Source organism: Leuciscus leuciscus, assembly GCF_965113295.1.
Source record: "Leuciscus leuciscus genome assembly, chromosome: 24".
NCBI classification, from domain to species: domain Eukaryota; kingdom Metazoa; phylum Chordata; class Actinopteri; order Cypriniformes; family Leuciscidae; genus Leuciscus; species Leuciscus leuciscus.
The window spans coordinates 23,405,877-23,418,482 of NC_138723.1; the positions used below are offsets into that span (position 1 = coordinate 23,405,877).

At 40.8% G+C, this 12,606-nt stretch overlaps 1 protein-coding gene across 8 annotated transcripts in view; it reads right to left on the reverse strand.

Annotated features, from left to right (window-relative positions):
* Positions 1–12,606, reverse strand: part of myo18aa (myosin XVIIIAa) — a 52,424-nt gene that overhangs the window by 25,933 nt on the left and 13,885 nt on the right. For 3 of the 8 annotated variants that reach the window (XM_082156994.1, XM_082156993.1, XM_082156997.1), the window contains 19 exons: positions 12,317–12,345; positions 10,054–11,136; positions 9,460–9,537; positions 8,087–8,152; positions 7,229–7,316; positions 7,035–7,141; positions 6,746–6,922; positions 6,456–6,666; positions 4,898–5,040; positions 4,715–4,815; positions 4,480–4,543; positions 4,251–4,395; positions 3,920–3,961; positions 3,396–3,560; positions 2,390–2,480; positions 2,093–2,285; positions 811–897; positions 301–442; positions 59–218 (listed from right to left, as the gene is read on the reverse strand). In XM_082156994.1, coding sequence (XP_082013120.1) covers positions 59–218; positions 301–442; positions 811–897; positions 2,093–2,285; positions 2,390–2,480; positions 3,396–3,560; positions 3,920–3,961; positions 4,251–4,395; positions 4,480–4,543; positions 4,715–4,815; positions 4,898–5,040; positions 6,456–6,666; positions 6,746–6,922; positions 7,035–7,141; positions 7,229–7,316; positions 8,087–8,152; positions 9,460–9,537; positions 10,054–11,136; positions 12,317–12,345 — 3,172 coding nt within the window. The remainder of the gene's footprint in view (positions 1–58; positions 219–300; positions 443–810; positions 898–2,092; positions 2,286–2,389; positions 2,481–3,395; positions 3,561–3,919; positions 3,962–4,250; positions 4,396–4,479; positions 4,544–4,714; positions 4,816–4,897; positions 5,041–6,455; positions 6,667–6,745; positions 6,923–7,034; positions 7,142–7,228; positions 7,317–8,086; positions 8,153–9,459; positions 9,538–10,053; positions 11,137–12,316; positions 12,346–12,606) is intronic. The other 5 variants (XM_082157000.1, XM_082156999.1, XM_082156995.1 and 2 more) reach the window with 4 other exon arrangements.

A 12,606-nucleotide genomic window follows, 5' to 3' on the forward strand; every position in this document is an offset into this window, starting at 1 on the left:
ATGTTTTTTGACTAATTTACTAAAGTGACAAGTGCAAATGGTTGAAGGCAGGTCTTACTTCTGGGAGTTCTGCAGCAGATTGGCAGCGTTCTGGGGGTTGGGATTTTGCCTGGCTAGGTTCAGCCAACCACGTGTGTCATATTCCACCCAATCTGTCCCATAACTGTGGCCGAGCAGGAAGTGATGTGCATTTTCACTTTTAAGCACCACTGTGCGACCTGCAGAAAAACAATACATAAATTGGTCCTGGGCAGAATGTAAGTGTGTGAGTTTGTGTTCGTGCATGTTTGTGTGTGTGACCTGTGCTCTCTCCCTCCGCAGGGCCGTAGTAACTGAAGAGTCGTTGCAGGAGTGTTTCCTCGGACCCTCCCGGCTGTAAAACCTCCTCCTCCATCAGCCAAAACAGACCTCTGGCCTCATCTGTACGGGACAGAGTACGTACCTGAAACACAAACATGAATATCCACTGTCAAATAATCACAATCGTAGAAATAATACACACACTTTTCCTTCAGATCTCTCACATTGAGCTCTTCTGTTCTTGACTTGTACTTATAAACACGGTTAAAAAAAGTGTATCACAAAGACTGGCCAAACAATGATTTTTTTAATATAGGATTAAATTTGCCCTGCATTTCCAGTTTCAATCTTCAACATCTAAGTGTTTTTGATTAAACACAAATGCAAAGTTGGGAGTTACATAAAATAATTATTATCCAGAGAGCTCTTTATGATATAAATCACACAAACTTTAAACGTTAGCTGAATTATTGGCCATAGCAGTTGATTCGTTCAGGAAGTGTGTCTCACCAGGGCTTGACTGGAGGACTGATCAATCACAGCCAATGAGCGAGAAGGGCTGGGCTCCAGGTCATCCAGTGTGATCTCAATGTTTTCCTATGGAAACACAGAGACAGTTCATTTGTTTGGATGGACATTTACTCATAATGCATTGCTTCAATTAGATTGCAAATTAATGAAACTAATTAAACTGCAAATAATTGCATATGCCAATGTTTGTCGTGAAAAATGAAAATAATAAGACATTACATTACTGTGGAAGATGAATAAAACATTGAATAGAAATGGAAAAAAGTGGCCTGAGAAATCAATATGCACTACTGTTCAAAAGTTTTGAATCAGTAAAAAATGTTGTTAAAGAAATTCATTCTTTGCCCATTTCACATCAAGGATACATTAAATTGATCAAAGGTGACAGTATAGACATTCATAATGTTACAAAAAAAATATTTCAAATAAATGCTGTTCTTTTGAACTTTCAATGCATCAAAGAATTCTGCATAAAAATCCTTCAACAAAAATATTACGCAGCACAGCTGTATTCAACACTGATAATAATTAGAAGAAGAAAAAAAAAATTTTTCTTGAGCAGCAAATCAGCATATTAGAATGATTTCTGAAGGATCATGTGACGCTGAAGAAGTAATGATGCTGACAATTCAGCTTTGCATCAGAGGAATAAATTACATTTTAAAATATATTAAAATAGAAAACAGTTCTTTTAAATTCTAATAATTTTTCACAATTTTACAGTTTTTTTCTGTATTTTTGATCAAATAAATGCAGTCCTGGTGTGCGTAAAAAACTTCTTTCAAAAACATTAAAATATCTTACTGACCCAAGCTTTTGAACAGTTGTATATTGTTTGTTGTATTTCCTATCCGAGATAGACTTGAAGGCCATTCATATAGGATTGTTAATCGATTGTGATTCATTGTTTGTCTATGTACAAATGTATCATAGACATCTTGGTAATCTTGTGTCATGAGCTTTGCTTTTAAGATGCTATGTCAAGTTAATAGTAGTTTAAAGTTTTCAAAAAGGCACTCAATTGGAACCACTCAAAATTTGATTGCATTATTTTTTATCATTATTTTATTAAACTGTCAGAGTAGTAGTGCATTGCTCCACTGACCCATCTAATACAGGCAAATAAATAAATAAATAATTTGTAAATGTACATTTAAGTTGTAGTATATTAACAGCCATATAAATGTAGAGCTTTTATAAGAAGTCGAGTGTCATGAGATTTTGACTTGTCATTGGCTCAGGATGTGTGTTTTTTCCGCACCTCTTTGTAACGCTCCAGTTCCCTTACGAATGTCCGCTCCTGAAAAAGCAACTGTAGACGTTCCTGAGCGTAATTATGGCAAAGCTCCTCAAACGTGGCACCGCGCTGGTTCTTCACCTGACGAGGGTTCTGGAACCCTGGTGTGTCCACAATCAGCAGAGAACACAGAGAATGCTGACTGGACTTCAGTGCTCTGAAAGGAGAAAAACACATGTGCTATGAAAGATACATGTGCTGCGTAATGTATCTCTTACCCTACTAAATAAGTTCATACTGCACTAGGTAATCACTGATTACCTGTTAATAAGAGAGATGATGAGCGTGAAAAGCTCAGAGTATAAACCAGATGCCATGGACTCCAAACACTCTGCTGCTGTTGCTTTAGACACTGAAACGCACACAAAAACTCTTTTTAACCCTCATCCTTCCCTCGCACTTTGTAACACATCTTTCCCTCGCGGGTCATAATGACCTGAAGCCCTAAAATTATACTTACAATTTTTTATTTATTTTTTGTCCAGAAAGGTTATTTTTATTTCATTTTGATAATATTTTTTCTATTTTTAATGCATTTTTTGTGGTGGAGATTTTTACATTTTACATTTTATTTATCTTTAAATTACTAGATTTGATCAATAAATAATAAATAAATATATTTAAGCACATTCATCACATTCCTTCAACTTAAATAAAAAAAATTTTAAAATCACAATTTCATGCATAACCCTTTTAATTCAGCTCAAAATATCTTACATTGGGTGTCTTTGCCATCATCTTGTGGAAAAATAATAATTTAACATGATATTTCATGACTCTTGCCACTAGATGGTCTTATAGCTCTATTTAGAGCAAATGAGCTGTTCCGGTGGGTGCTAAAGTCAGTTTCTCTTCAGTATGCATTCAGATACAAATGTAGACATTATAACTATATTTTTTTGGTAAAGTTTTAGCAATTTTAGTTTGAATTGAGCATTTTTAGGTTTTTCTATGCGAACTGAAGCATTCCTCGCATTCCATTCATTCCTAAGGGGGTCAAATTGACCCGCGAGGGAAGGATTTCTTACTTGTTTAAATTTCAACCACAAAACTCCTTGAATCCATTCACATTTTTGTGTGTGTATTCATGGTTCAAGTGCGACAAAAGTCCCAGGGTCATGGACCCCTCTGATGAACACTCAATTATTATTATTTTTTTTCTAAATGAGTTTCGGTTCAAAATCACCAAAGGGAAGGATGAGGGTTAAACATAAAATAGGAAAGCATTTATGACATATTTAAGAATATTAACAAACAAAAAAGATACCCGAGCTGTCCGTATCATCCGTACTCTGCCGGACGCTGACTGAGCGGGGCAGGGTGCTCTTTCCCTGCTGTTTAAAGATGGCGGACGACAACTCTTCCAGCGTGCAGCCCAGGAGATACGCTGCTTTTTGTGCCCACTCGTGTCTGGCAAACTGCTTTCGGCCCGCTGAAGGGTCAGAAAGCCGCATTCGCAAAAGAAAAACAGTGTTACCACAAAACATCCGTCACATTATGCTGAACTAGAATAGATTTTCCAGCTACTGTGAAAGCTCTTTGGTCAAATGTCCAAAGAACAAGGAGAAACTTTCATCTCCTGGATTGATGATCAAAGAGAACAAACATTTTCATTCTGGCGTTCGACATCAGAGAGCAGAAACAAGCACACAGGCAGATGAAAGATGGGCACAGTTCTATTAAGAAGCTAAATAAATCAAATAAAAATAATAAAACCACCTGCCTTCAGTCTAAAACAGAAACAGGGAGAGAGAGAGAGAGAGAGAGAGAGAGAGAGAGACTTGCATTTACCTGCATCTGTTTCTGTGTTATGATGGGGGCAGCATGCAACATCAATATGCAATAAAAACACATGAACATGATTACAACGAATAAAACACAAACACAACAACTGTTGTACACAATGAAACAGTTTTAAACACTGATGATAACTGACAAATGTTTTTTAGACATCAAGCACATACACACACTTCTCAGTCACATGAGTGAAAAGACTCTACTGACTCTTAGTGGACAGATGTTAAAATACACTCTGTGCAATCAGGCATTCTGTATTCTACAGTGTTCTCATGCATTCAGATATTAGTGTTGGTTTATGCACTGGAGAAGCTGGTAGCTTTACCTTTGGTGGCCCCAGCGGCACCGAGATGGTATATGGCCCCTAAAATCAGCCACACTGTTTTCTGTTCTTCAGCAGAGATGCCCAGGACTTTCATGGCAGCTTGCAGCTTAGTGAACTGCTGAGTGGCTTTCTGCTTGTCCTCGGGCTACAGAAAAGATGATATGATACAATGTGTACAGATAAAATGTGTCTAGCTCTGCCTTATGATTGCATCTGTGGCATTTCTTACCTTTGAGTGAGGGAGGAGCCCAAACGTGTTGTTCTCAGCAAAGTGATTGAAATGAAGTTCAGTCCTGAAAGGCACGATGATCAACTTTAATCTACATATGTTCCTGAAATTCCTGCTATGGATGAATCTCAGTTTATTCTGTCTATTCTTACTATTTATTGTGACAAAAGATGGCTGGATTGATTTATGCCGTAAGTATGCACTTAGTATGCATGCTTTTTGTTTTCTCACTCACTTTAGAGAAGCATCTGCTCCGGCCATCAGATAGTAAAACACATTGAAGCTGGATTCTGCTTCTGGTTGCCTGGTCACTCTGAACTTTTCCAGCAGCATGGTCTGTATGGGAGACATACAGTAAAGCAAATCAAAGATAAATCCCCCAGTGAAATTATGAATAATCGCCCTCGCTGTACACTACCTGAACGGATGCAGAGGCCACCTGTCCCGCCTGGTCGAAGTCAAGAGAGACTATGTGTGAGAAGCGACTGGCGTTCCCATTCATAGCTGTACTGCAGTTTCCAAACGCCTCTAGAACCGAATAGACCGCCTGCCATTTCTCAGCTGTGGGGATAATGATGCTCGATAAAAATCATAGAATTTATCTTGATTAATTTCAAGGCAAGGCAAGGCAAGTTTATTTATATAGCACATTTCATACACAATGGTAATTCAAAGTGCTTTATATAGAAGTAATTAAAATAATCAAATGAAATAAGAACAGTTTAAAATAAAAAGGAAATAAACTACAGTGCAAACAGTCGGACGTACAGTGGCACAGTGCTCATTCAGTAAATGCATAGCTAAACAGAAGTGTTTGAGTCTGGATTTGAATGTGACCACTGTAGGAGCACATCTGATCTCTTCTGGAAGCTGGTTCCAGCTGTGGCTGGCATAATAGCTAAAAGCGGACTCGCCATGCTTAGAGTGAACCCTTGTTTCTAGCTGATGTGATCCCAATGATCTGAGTGATCTGTTGGGTTTATATTCAGTGAGCATATCTGCAATGTATTGAGGTCCTAGGCCATTGAGTGATTTATATACCAGTAATAATACTTTAAAATCAATCCTAAATCTAACTTGGAGTGTAAAGACCTGAGGACTGGTTCGATATGTTCATATTTCCTGGTTCTGCTCAGAATCCAAGCGGCAGCGCTCTGTATGAGCTGCAACTGTCTTATGGTCTTTTTGGGAAGGCAAGTGAGGAGTCCATTACAATAATCCAATAAGTCTTGACTGGGAACAAAGCATTTAATTCTTGCAATATTTTTCAGATGATAGTATGCTGATTTAGTTATTGCTTTGACATGACTACTGAAACTAAGGTCTGACTCCAGAATCACACAGAGATTCCTGACATGATTTTTAGTTGTTTGACGCCTTGCGTCAAGGTATGCGTTCACCTTGAGAACTTCATCTTTGTTTCCAAACGCAATGACTTCAGTTTTGTCTTTGTTTAACTGAAGAAAGTTTTGACACATCCAACTGTTGACTTCATCAATGCATTGGCACAGGGAGTCAATGGGGCTGTAATCGTTAGGCGATAGGGCTAAGTACAGCTGTGTGTCGTCTGCATAGCTGTGGTAAGCAATTTGGTTCATTCTCATTATTTGGCTCAGTGGGAGCATGTACAGGTTAAATAGGAGTGGCGCAAGAATTGAGCCTTGAGGGACTCCGCATGTCATGGACGTCCACATGGACGATAATATTACAAGAATAACTTGCATTATAAATTTTTTTTTTTAAATTTGAAATGTTGGTCACTAACTGAAACAAATGTTTAATTGAAGTACAAAAATTACTAAAACTTTTTATTTTTTTATTACAAATATTTTTATTCTGTGGCGGAAACAAGCTTCCAAAGTTTAAGGCTTTAAAGTACAAGAAGCACAAACAGAAAAAAGCAGGCCATGCAGCTTCATATTCACAGTAGCAGTGTACAACAAGGCAACAATTGAGGTCCTCATTTTGTTCCTCACCCGAGTACACCTTTCCACTGCCGGCTGCGATGGTGACCAGGTACTGCAGCAGATGCTGGCAGCTGGTGGTCTTTCCGCTGCCGCTCCTGCCCAGTAGCGCGATGGTTTGATCCTGACGTGTTGTCAGCAGCTGATGATATGCCGACTGAGCAACAGCGAAGATGTGAGGGGCTGTTTCCTCCCTCCGGCAGCCCTTAAACATCTGCATCACCTGATATAAAGAGACCATGTCACTCCATCTCTTTAGAACATAATTTTGAGGTGACTATGACTTTTTGTGAAGTTCGTACCTTCTCTGAGTACATGGCAGGGGTGCTGAGAGGATTGATCACCAGCAGATTTGACCCAGCATAGCTGTGAATGAGGTTTCCACCATAGCGCTGACGCAATGTGTGAAGGATGCTGGACTCATTGAGGTACAGAAGAGACGAGAGATCCTCCACTCGATCATATGATAGAGGATTCGCCTGATGAGAGACAGATAGAACGATAGATAAAACGATAGATGAGAGTATTTAAACAGGTTGCTTGGGTTTTGCATGGGTCACCATCATCCATGTGGTTAGTGACTCCGCCCACCTTCTCCACATCATCCTCGTCCACTTCCAATAATGTCCCATCATGCTCCAGTCTGACCTTCACTTTCCCCTCTGGGAGAGAGCCCATCTCTGTCTTGAGCTGTGTAGCTATATAGACAAAATGAACATGTTACTGGACATTTGAGGATCCAGATCATAATAGGAGTGTTTAATGAACACTATGAGTTCACTAACCCAAAGAAAAGCCATCTTTATGGACAAGCCAGACTTTCTCAGTGTTGTACCAGGCCTTCTCTGCAGCAAGCTGCTCCTCCGTCTTCACCTGCAGTAGAGAGCGAGAGAGATAGTCAGAACACACACAAACTGCGAGTAATGTAGATGTCCCGTAACTCTGTGGTGGATTGATTGTGATTCAGTTCAGCTTTTCAGTCTGTTATGTTTGTGATTTTAGAAAGTGAACACTGCTAGCACAATTCTGAGATTAAATATATATAAAATATAAATTAAATATATTGGTAATAAAGCATCTGAATATAATTATAGTGAAGCATCTGCACACAACAAAACTGCTGGAGATGTGCATAATAGAGGGAGACAAACACATCTAACCTAAAAAAGAATACAGCAGAGCAATGCACATCATTAGGTTGAAGTCTATAGAGAGGCTGCTCACTGCAGAGCCAATGGGTGGAGCTTGACATCCAGCACCCAATTGCTGGACGTAATGGGTGGAGCTAGATGGTTCAATCACACCCAACCCTACCCATAACCCTATCGCTAAACATAATTCCACCCATTTGGTCAACAGAGGTGGGGGGCTGGACTAAGTCAAACTCCACCCATTACGTCAAGAGAGAAAAATTATAAAAAGTTCTCTTCACACACCACAAATAAAATCTATAGCACACAGAAACGGCAAAATTAACTGAATTATCAAATGTACACACATAGATCAAATTAAAATTTGAATGGGAAACATGCTTCGGTTCAACCAGGAGCTCTGAGGTGATCTGACTCCTCCAATGGCACTATGAGACTCTACCAAGCTGTACACATAAGCAGAATTTCACACAGGCAATGCAGTGGCCAGACCTTAGACAGACTGGCAGCTTCATGTGCAGCCTGCAGGATTGCCACAGGGTCCTCAGCTGCCTTGGCCTGCAAAGGGCCGGGAAAACCAAGAGATCAAATGTCGTAAGCACAAATCCTCAAAAGATAAATAAACAACAGGGAAAGAGGAAGGTAATAATGCACCTTATATGATTTATATTTTACATAAACATTAGTCATACCCCCAAATTATTGTGAACTGAAGAGAAATCAACAGGTCTTAAAGGGGTCCCTAGTGAAAATTATACTAAAATGTATTTGAAATACATTTATTTTATGCCAAGTATACTACAAATACATTTACATATTTATGTACTTAATATAGGGTTAGTTCACTAGGGTTAGTTCACCCAAAATGAAAATTAGCCCATGATTTACTCACCCTCAAGCCATCCTAGGTGTATATGACTTTCTTCTTTCAGTTATGTTAAAAAAATATCCTGGTTCTTCTAAGCTTTATAATGGGTGTGAATGGTAATTTGGATTTTGAAGCCCAATAAAAGCGCATCCATCCATCATAAAAGTGATCAATACGACTCCAGGGTGTTAATAAAGGGGCGAAGCGATGCGTTTTTGTAAGAAAAATATCCATATTTATAGCTTTATAAACTATAATAACTGCCTTCCAGTAACGTTCGTACGCGAGTCTAGTTCCAGCTGAAGATTGACCTGTATGGATTACTTTTATGATGGATGGATGGATGCGTTTTTTGGGGGCTTCAAAATTCAAGTTACCATTCACTCCCATTATAAAGCTTGGAAGAGCCAGGATATTTTTTAATATAACTCAGATTGTGTTTGGCTGAAATAAACAACTCATATACACCTAGGATGGCTTGAGGGTAGGTAAATTATGGGATAGTTTTCATTTTTTGGGTGAACTAACCCTTTAATAAAACACTTTTTTATTAGTGAAAGAAAGAAAGAAAGAAAGAAAGAAAGAAAGAAAGAAAGAAAGAAAGAAAGAAAGAAAGAAAGAAAGAAAGAAAGAAAGAAAGAAAGAATCTCTGGGGTGAGCATCACTGGAGACCCCTACAGATTAAATCATATAGGATTAGTGAGTCCGAGTGGCCCTAAGCAAGGTGATTATTATCAAACCACCTGTAATTTTCATCTGCTTCAGATTAAATAAAATTATACTAACACTGAAACCTACAGGCCTGCTCATTCTAAGTTCACTGCAAGATCAAGTCTGACACAATAGTGTAACTGTAAACAACTGTTAACAGCGGTCAAATCTGAATATCAGCCGTGAGACACAAGCAACAATGACATATCCACTTTCAACACCCAACTCTCACTGTTGAACACCTTTGTATTACACAAACATCTTGGCAGTTGCGGGACACACACACCTGTTGGTTGGCGACGGTAGAAATCTGAGATGGAAGGTTTTCAGCAGGAGCCGCAGAAGTTTTTGACACTCCCTTCACCTTCACAGACACAGCACTAATCAGTGTCCTTGTATGCAAGCAGACGGTCTACAATCATGCCAAAAACGAGCAAGATGGGAACCACCACAATCAGGAATTACAACTCTGCGACTGACATGATCCGCGCCAATGCAATGTTAGTCTGATTATACAGCCAAAAAAGTTTCTAATATTTCCATAGGATTTCTACCCATCAACTTGTTTGTAAAGCCAGTGGGGAGTTTAAAGAGATGGTGTGCTTTAGGAAAAAAGCACAAAAAGTTGCTTCCAGCAATCATAATTTGCCATGCTGAATTCTTGTAGGCGACAGCTGATTTCAGAGTTATAGCTGCAATCCACATCAGAGAGTTAAAGTGCGACAGCAGTCAAAGTCTTTACACAAGGGTGAGAAAAAGCATTTGACGTTAGATATGGCGAGATATTAGTTCTGCCGTGAGCCTCGAGGAGTTTCACACCATTGGCTTGCTGAGCAATTACATGCATTGCAAATCATTCAGAAACACATGCAATCTGTACCTCTGGCTTTCGCACAGCAGCAGTCCGTGGCACAGGAATAAAGCCTGCGGGGGGTGCTAATGGGTCAACTTTGGGCTTGGGGATGAATCCTGCCACCGGGGCAAACGGGTCTCGCTTTGGGATAGGAACAAATCCCACTGGAGGTGCCAGCGGATCAGGTTTGGGCATAGTTTGAGTGGAAGGGTTTGATTTAGGAGCCGGAATGAATCCCGTCGGTGGTGCCAGAGGATCAGGTTTGGGTGTATGTTGAGTGGAAGGATTTGGTTTAGGAGCCGGAATGAATCCTGTCGGTGGTGCCAGAGGATCAGGTTTAGGTGTATGTTGAGTGGAAGGATTTGGTTTAGGAGCCGGAATGAATCCCGTCGGTGGTGCCAGAGGATCAGGTTTAGGTGTATGTTGAGTGGAAGGATTTGGTTTAGGAGCCGGAATGAATCCCGTCGGTGGTGCCAGAGGATCAGGTTTGGGTGTATGTTGAGTGGAAGGATTTGGTTTAGGAGCTGGGACGAAACCAGCAGGTGGAGCCAACGGGTTGGGTTTGGCAGCTGGCATAAATCCAGCAAGAAGGGTAAGAGGATTCGGCTTAGAAGGTAAAAAGCCAACAGGAGGGGCAAGAGGGTCAGGAGATGGACTGGTTGCAGGGGCGAATGGTTGGGGTTCCTCTGAGGGCGTCTCACTTTCCCCAATCCTTTCTTTGCTTTCCTCCTGGTTTTCTTTCCGTTCGGCAGCTCTCGAGCGGGAGCGATGCTCTTTAGTCCTTGCACGGCCCATTAGGCTGGTCAATCCAAATGAGAGGGCATCTCCATCCACTGAGCTGCCGGCTTGCTGGGGACGGCTTGTTTTGGGAACAGAAGTGGCTGTCGATGGCTTTTCCTCTGATCTACCTTTGTGCGCCAGGTTCACTCCTCTCCTTGCCGACGTGTCTGACTCCACGCAGCCATGACGTCCATTTATGGAGCCACTGCTTCTCTGGTCTACAATCAGTGGCCGCTCTGGATTCACCACTGTTGACGATTCACCTCTGTGTCGCTCAGCTGGGCCACTTACCGCCGTCTGAGACTGACTCATGCTGTCCTCACTGTCCGACTGTTCACACAACCCAAAACACACATGTACAGGTCACCACAAAGTAAACACCAGTGAAATAACCCGCTAACAGCAAGGTTCACATCCCTTGTAACCTACAACAGTACTATTTCGAAGTGCACAATAGCTTCTGTAAAATTCAACAAGCAGCAATCTTTTGGAGTTTCCTGAATTTGCCAACAAATGGGTGCCGTTCTGAATATCAGAGGGTCATTACGCTCTCCAGCCCAGAAGCAAGAAGTACTGAAAGTTAATCTGAAACACACTTTGGTTTGCTCTCTTCCACATGGTCAGGCACGTTGCAGTTGTTTTCTCAGCACAGTGAAGCAGGTTAACAGACAAACCCTGTAATTAAGCTCACTGCAGTGTAACGCTGGCTTACAGCCCTAAAACACAACTCTACAGGATCAACCGCACAGCCTTTTTGTAGTCTCTTTTGCACACTATGCACAATTCAGAACCGGTGTATTGCGAAGACCTCACAATCACCTCACACTATAAAATGACAGTTTAAAGTGCACATTTAGATATAAGATGCTAGTAATGAGCTCTTATGTGGAGACAGACCTTCATGTCTATCCTGAAGGTGATGATACTGGTGCTCTTCCAGCTGTGCACCTCCATGATGACTTGCAAACCTCTCACACATTTGCTTCAGACACACACACATCCTCAGCTCAGCATCCTTCTCATGCTCCTTCCCTCTCTTTCTCCCTCCAGCTGCCCCTCCCACTACAACAGTGATTGGAGGACAAAAAGGGCAGAGTGTGATGTCAGCAAACTCCGCCCACTGGAGCACAGCAGCATTACAGTTCCAAACAAACATCCACATACAATCACTCTCACCTCCAACTGCAATAATTATCTTAACTCCTGCTTCTATTCACATTTGAGCATCAGAAACAGTTGAATTGCTTTCATATGGTAATTATAGACAAAGTGTAAGGCTGGATACCAACAGCTGTCCTAAAGGAAAAAGTCCACCATTTTCCAAACAAACCCCATCTTTAGCACTTCCTGATGATATATGTGAAGTAAACACACAGGATGTGTTTTAGAGTGAACCACAGCCAAAATAACAAATGCAAAGTGCTGGGAGATATGATCTCGTCTGATCTCAGAACAGACACCCATGTGAAATCCGAGTCATGCAGTTATACGACGCTGCTCAAACACTTACTTTTGCACCTGGGACATTTTCATCTTTCACCTGAAAGGAGGCAGATGGAGACAGTATTAAAGATCAGGCCCTCTGACCTGAGACATTGTGCTTGATGTCTTATGTGACCTCTGACCCTGCTTTCTCTCTATTCTACCGTTCTACAGTGTAGGCAATGGGGATTCTCATAGAGGTGGAGATGAGGTCAGACAGTTCATTATCCCTCTGTAAGAATAAATTATAATGCCTGTCTTTACTTTACTAAAGGATGGTACAGCTAAATTATCACATACATGCACCTAACTAGAAAG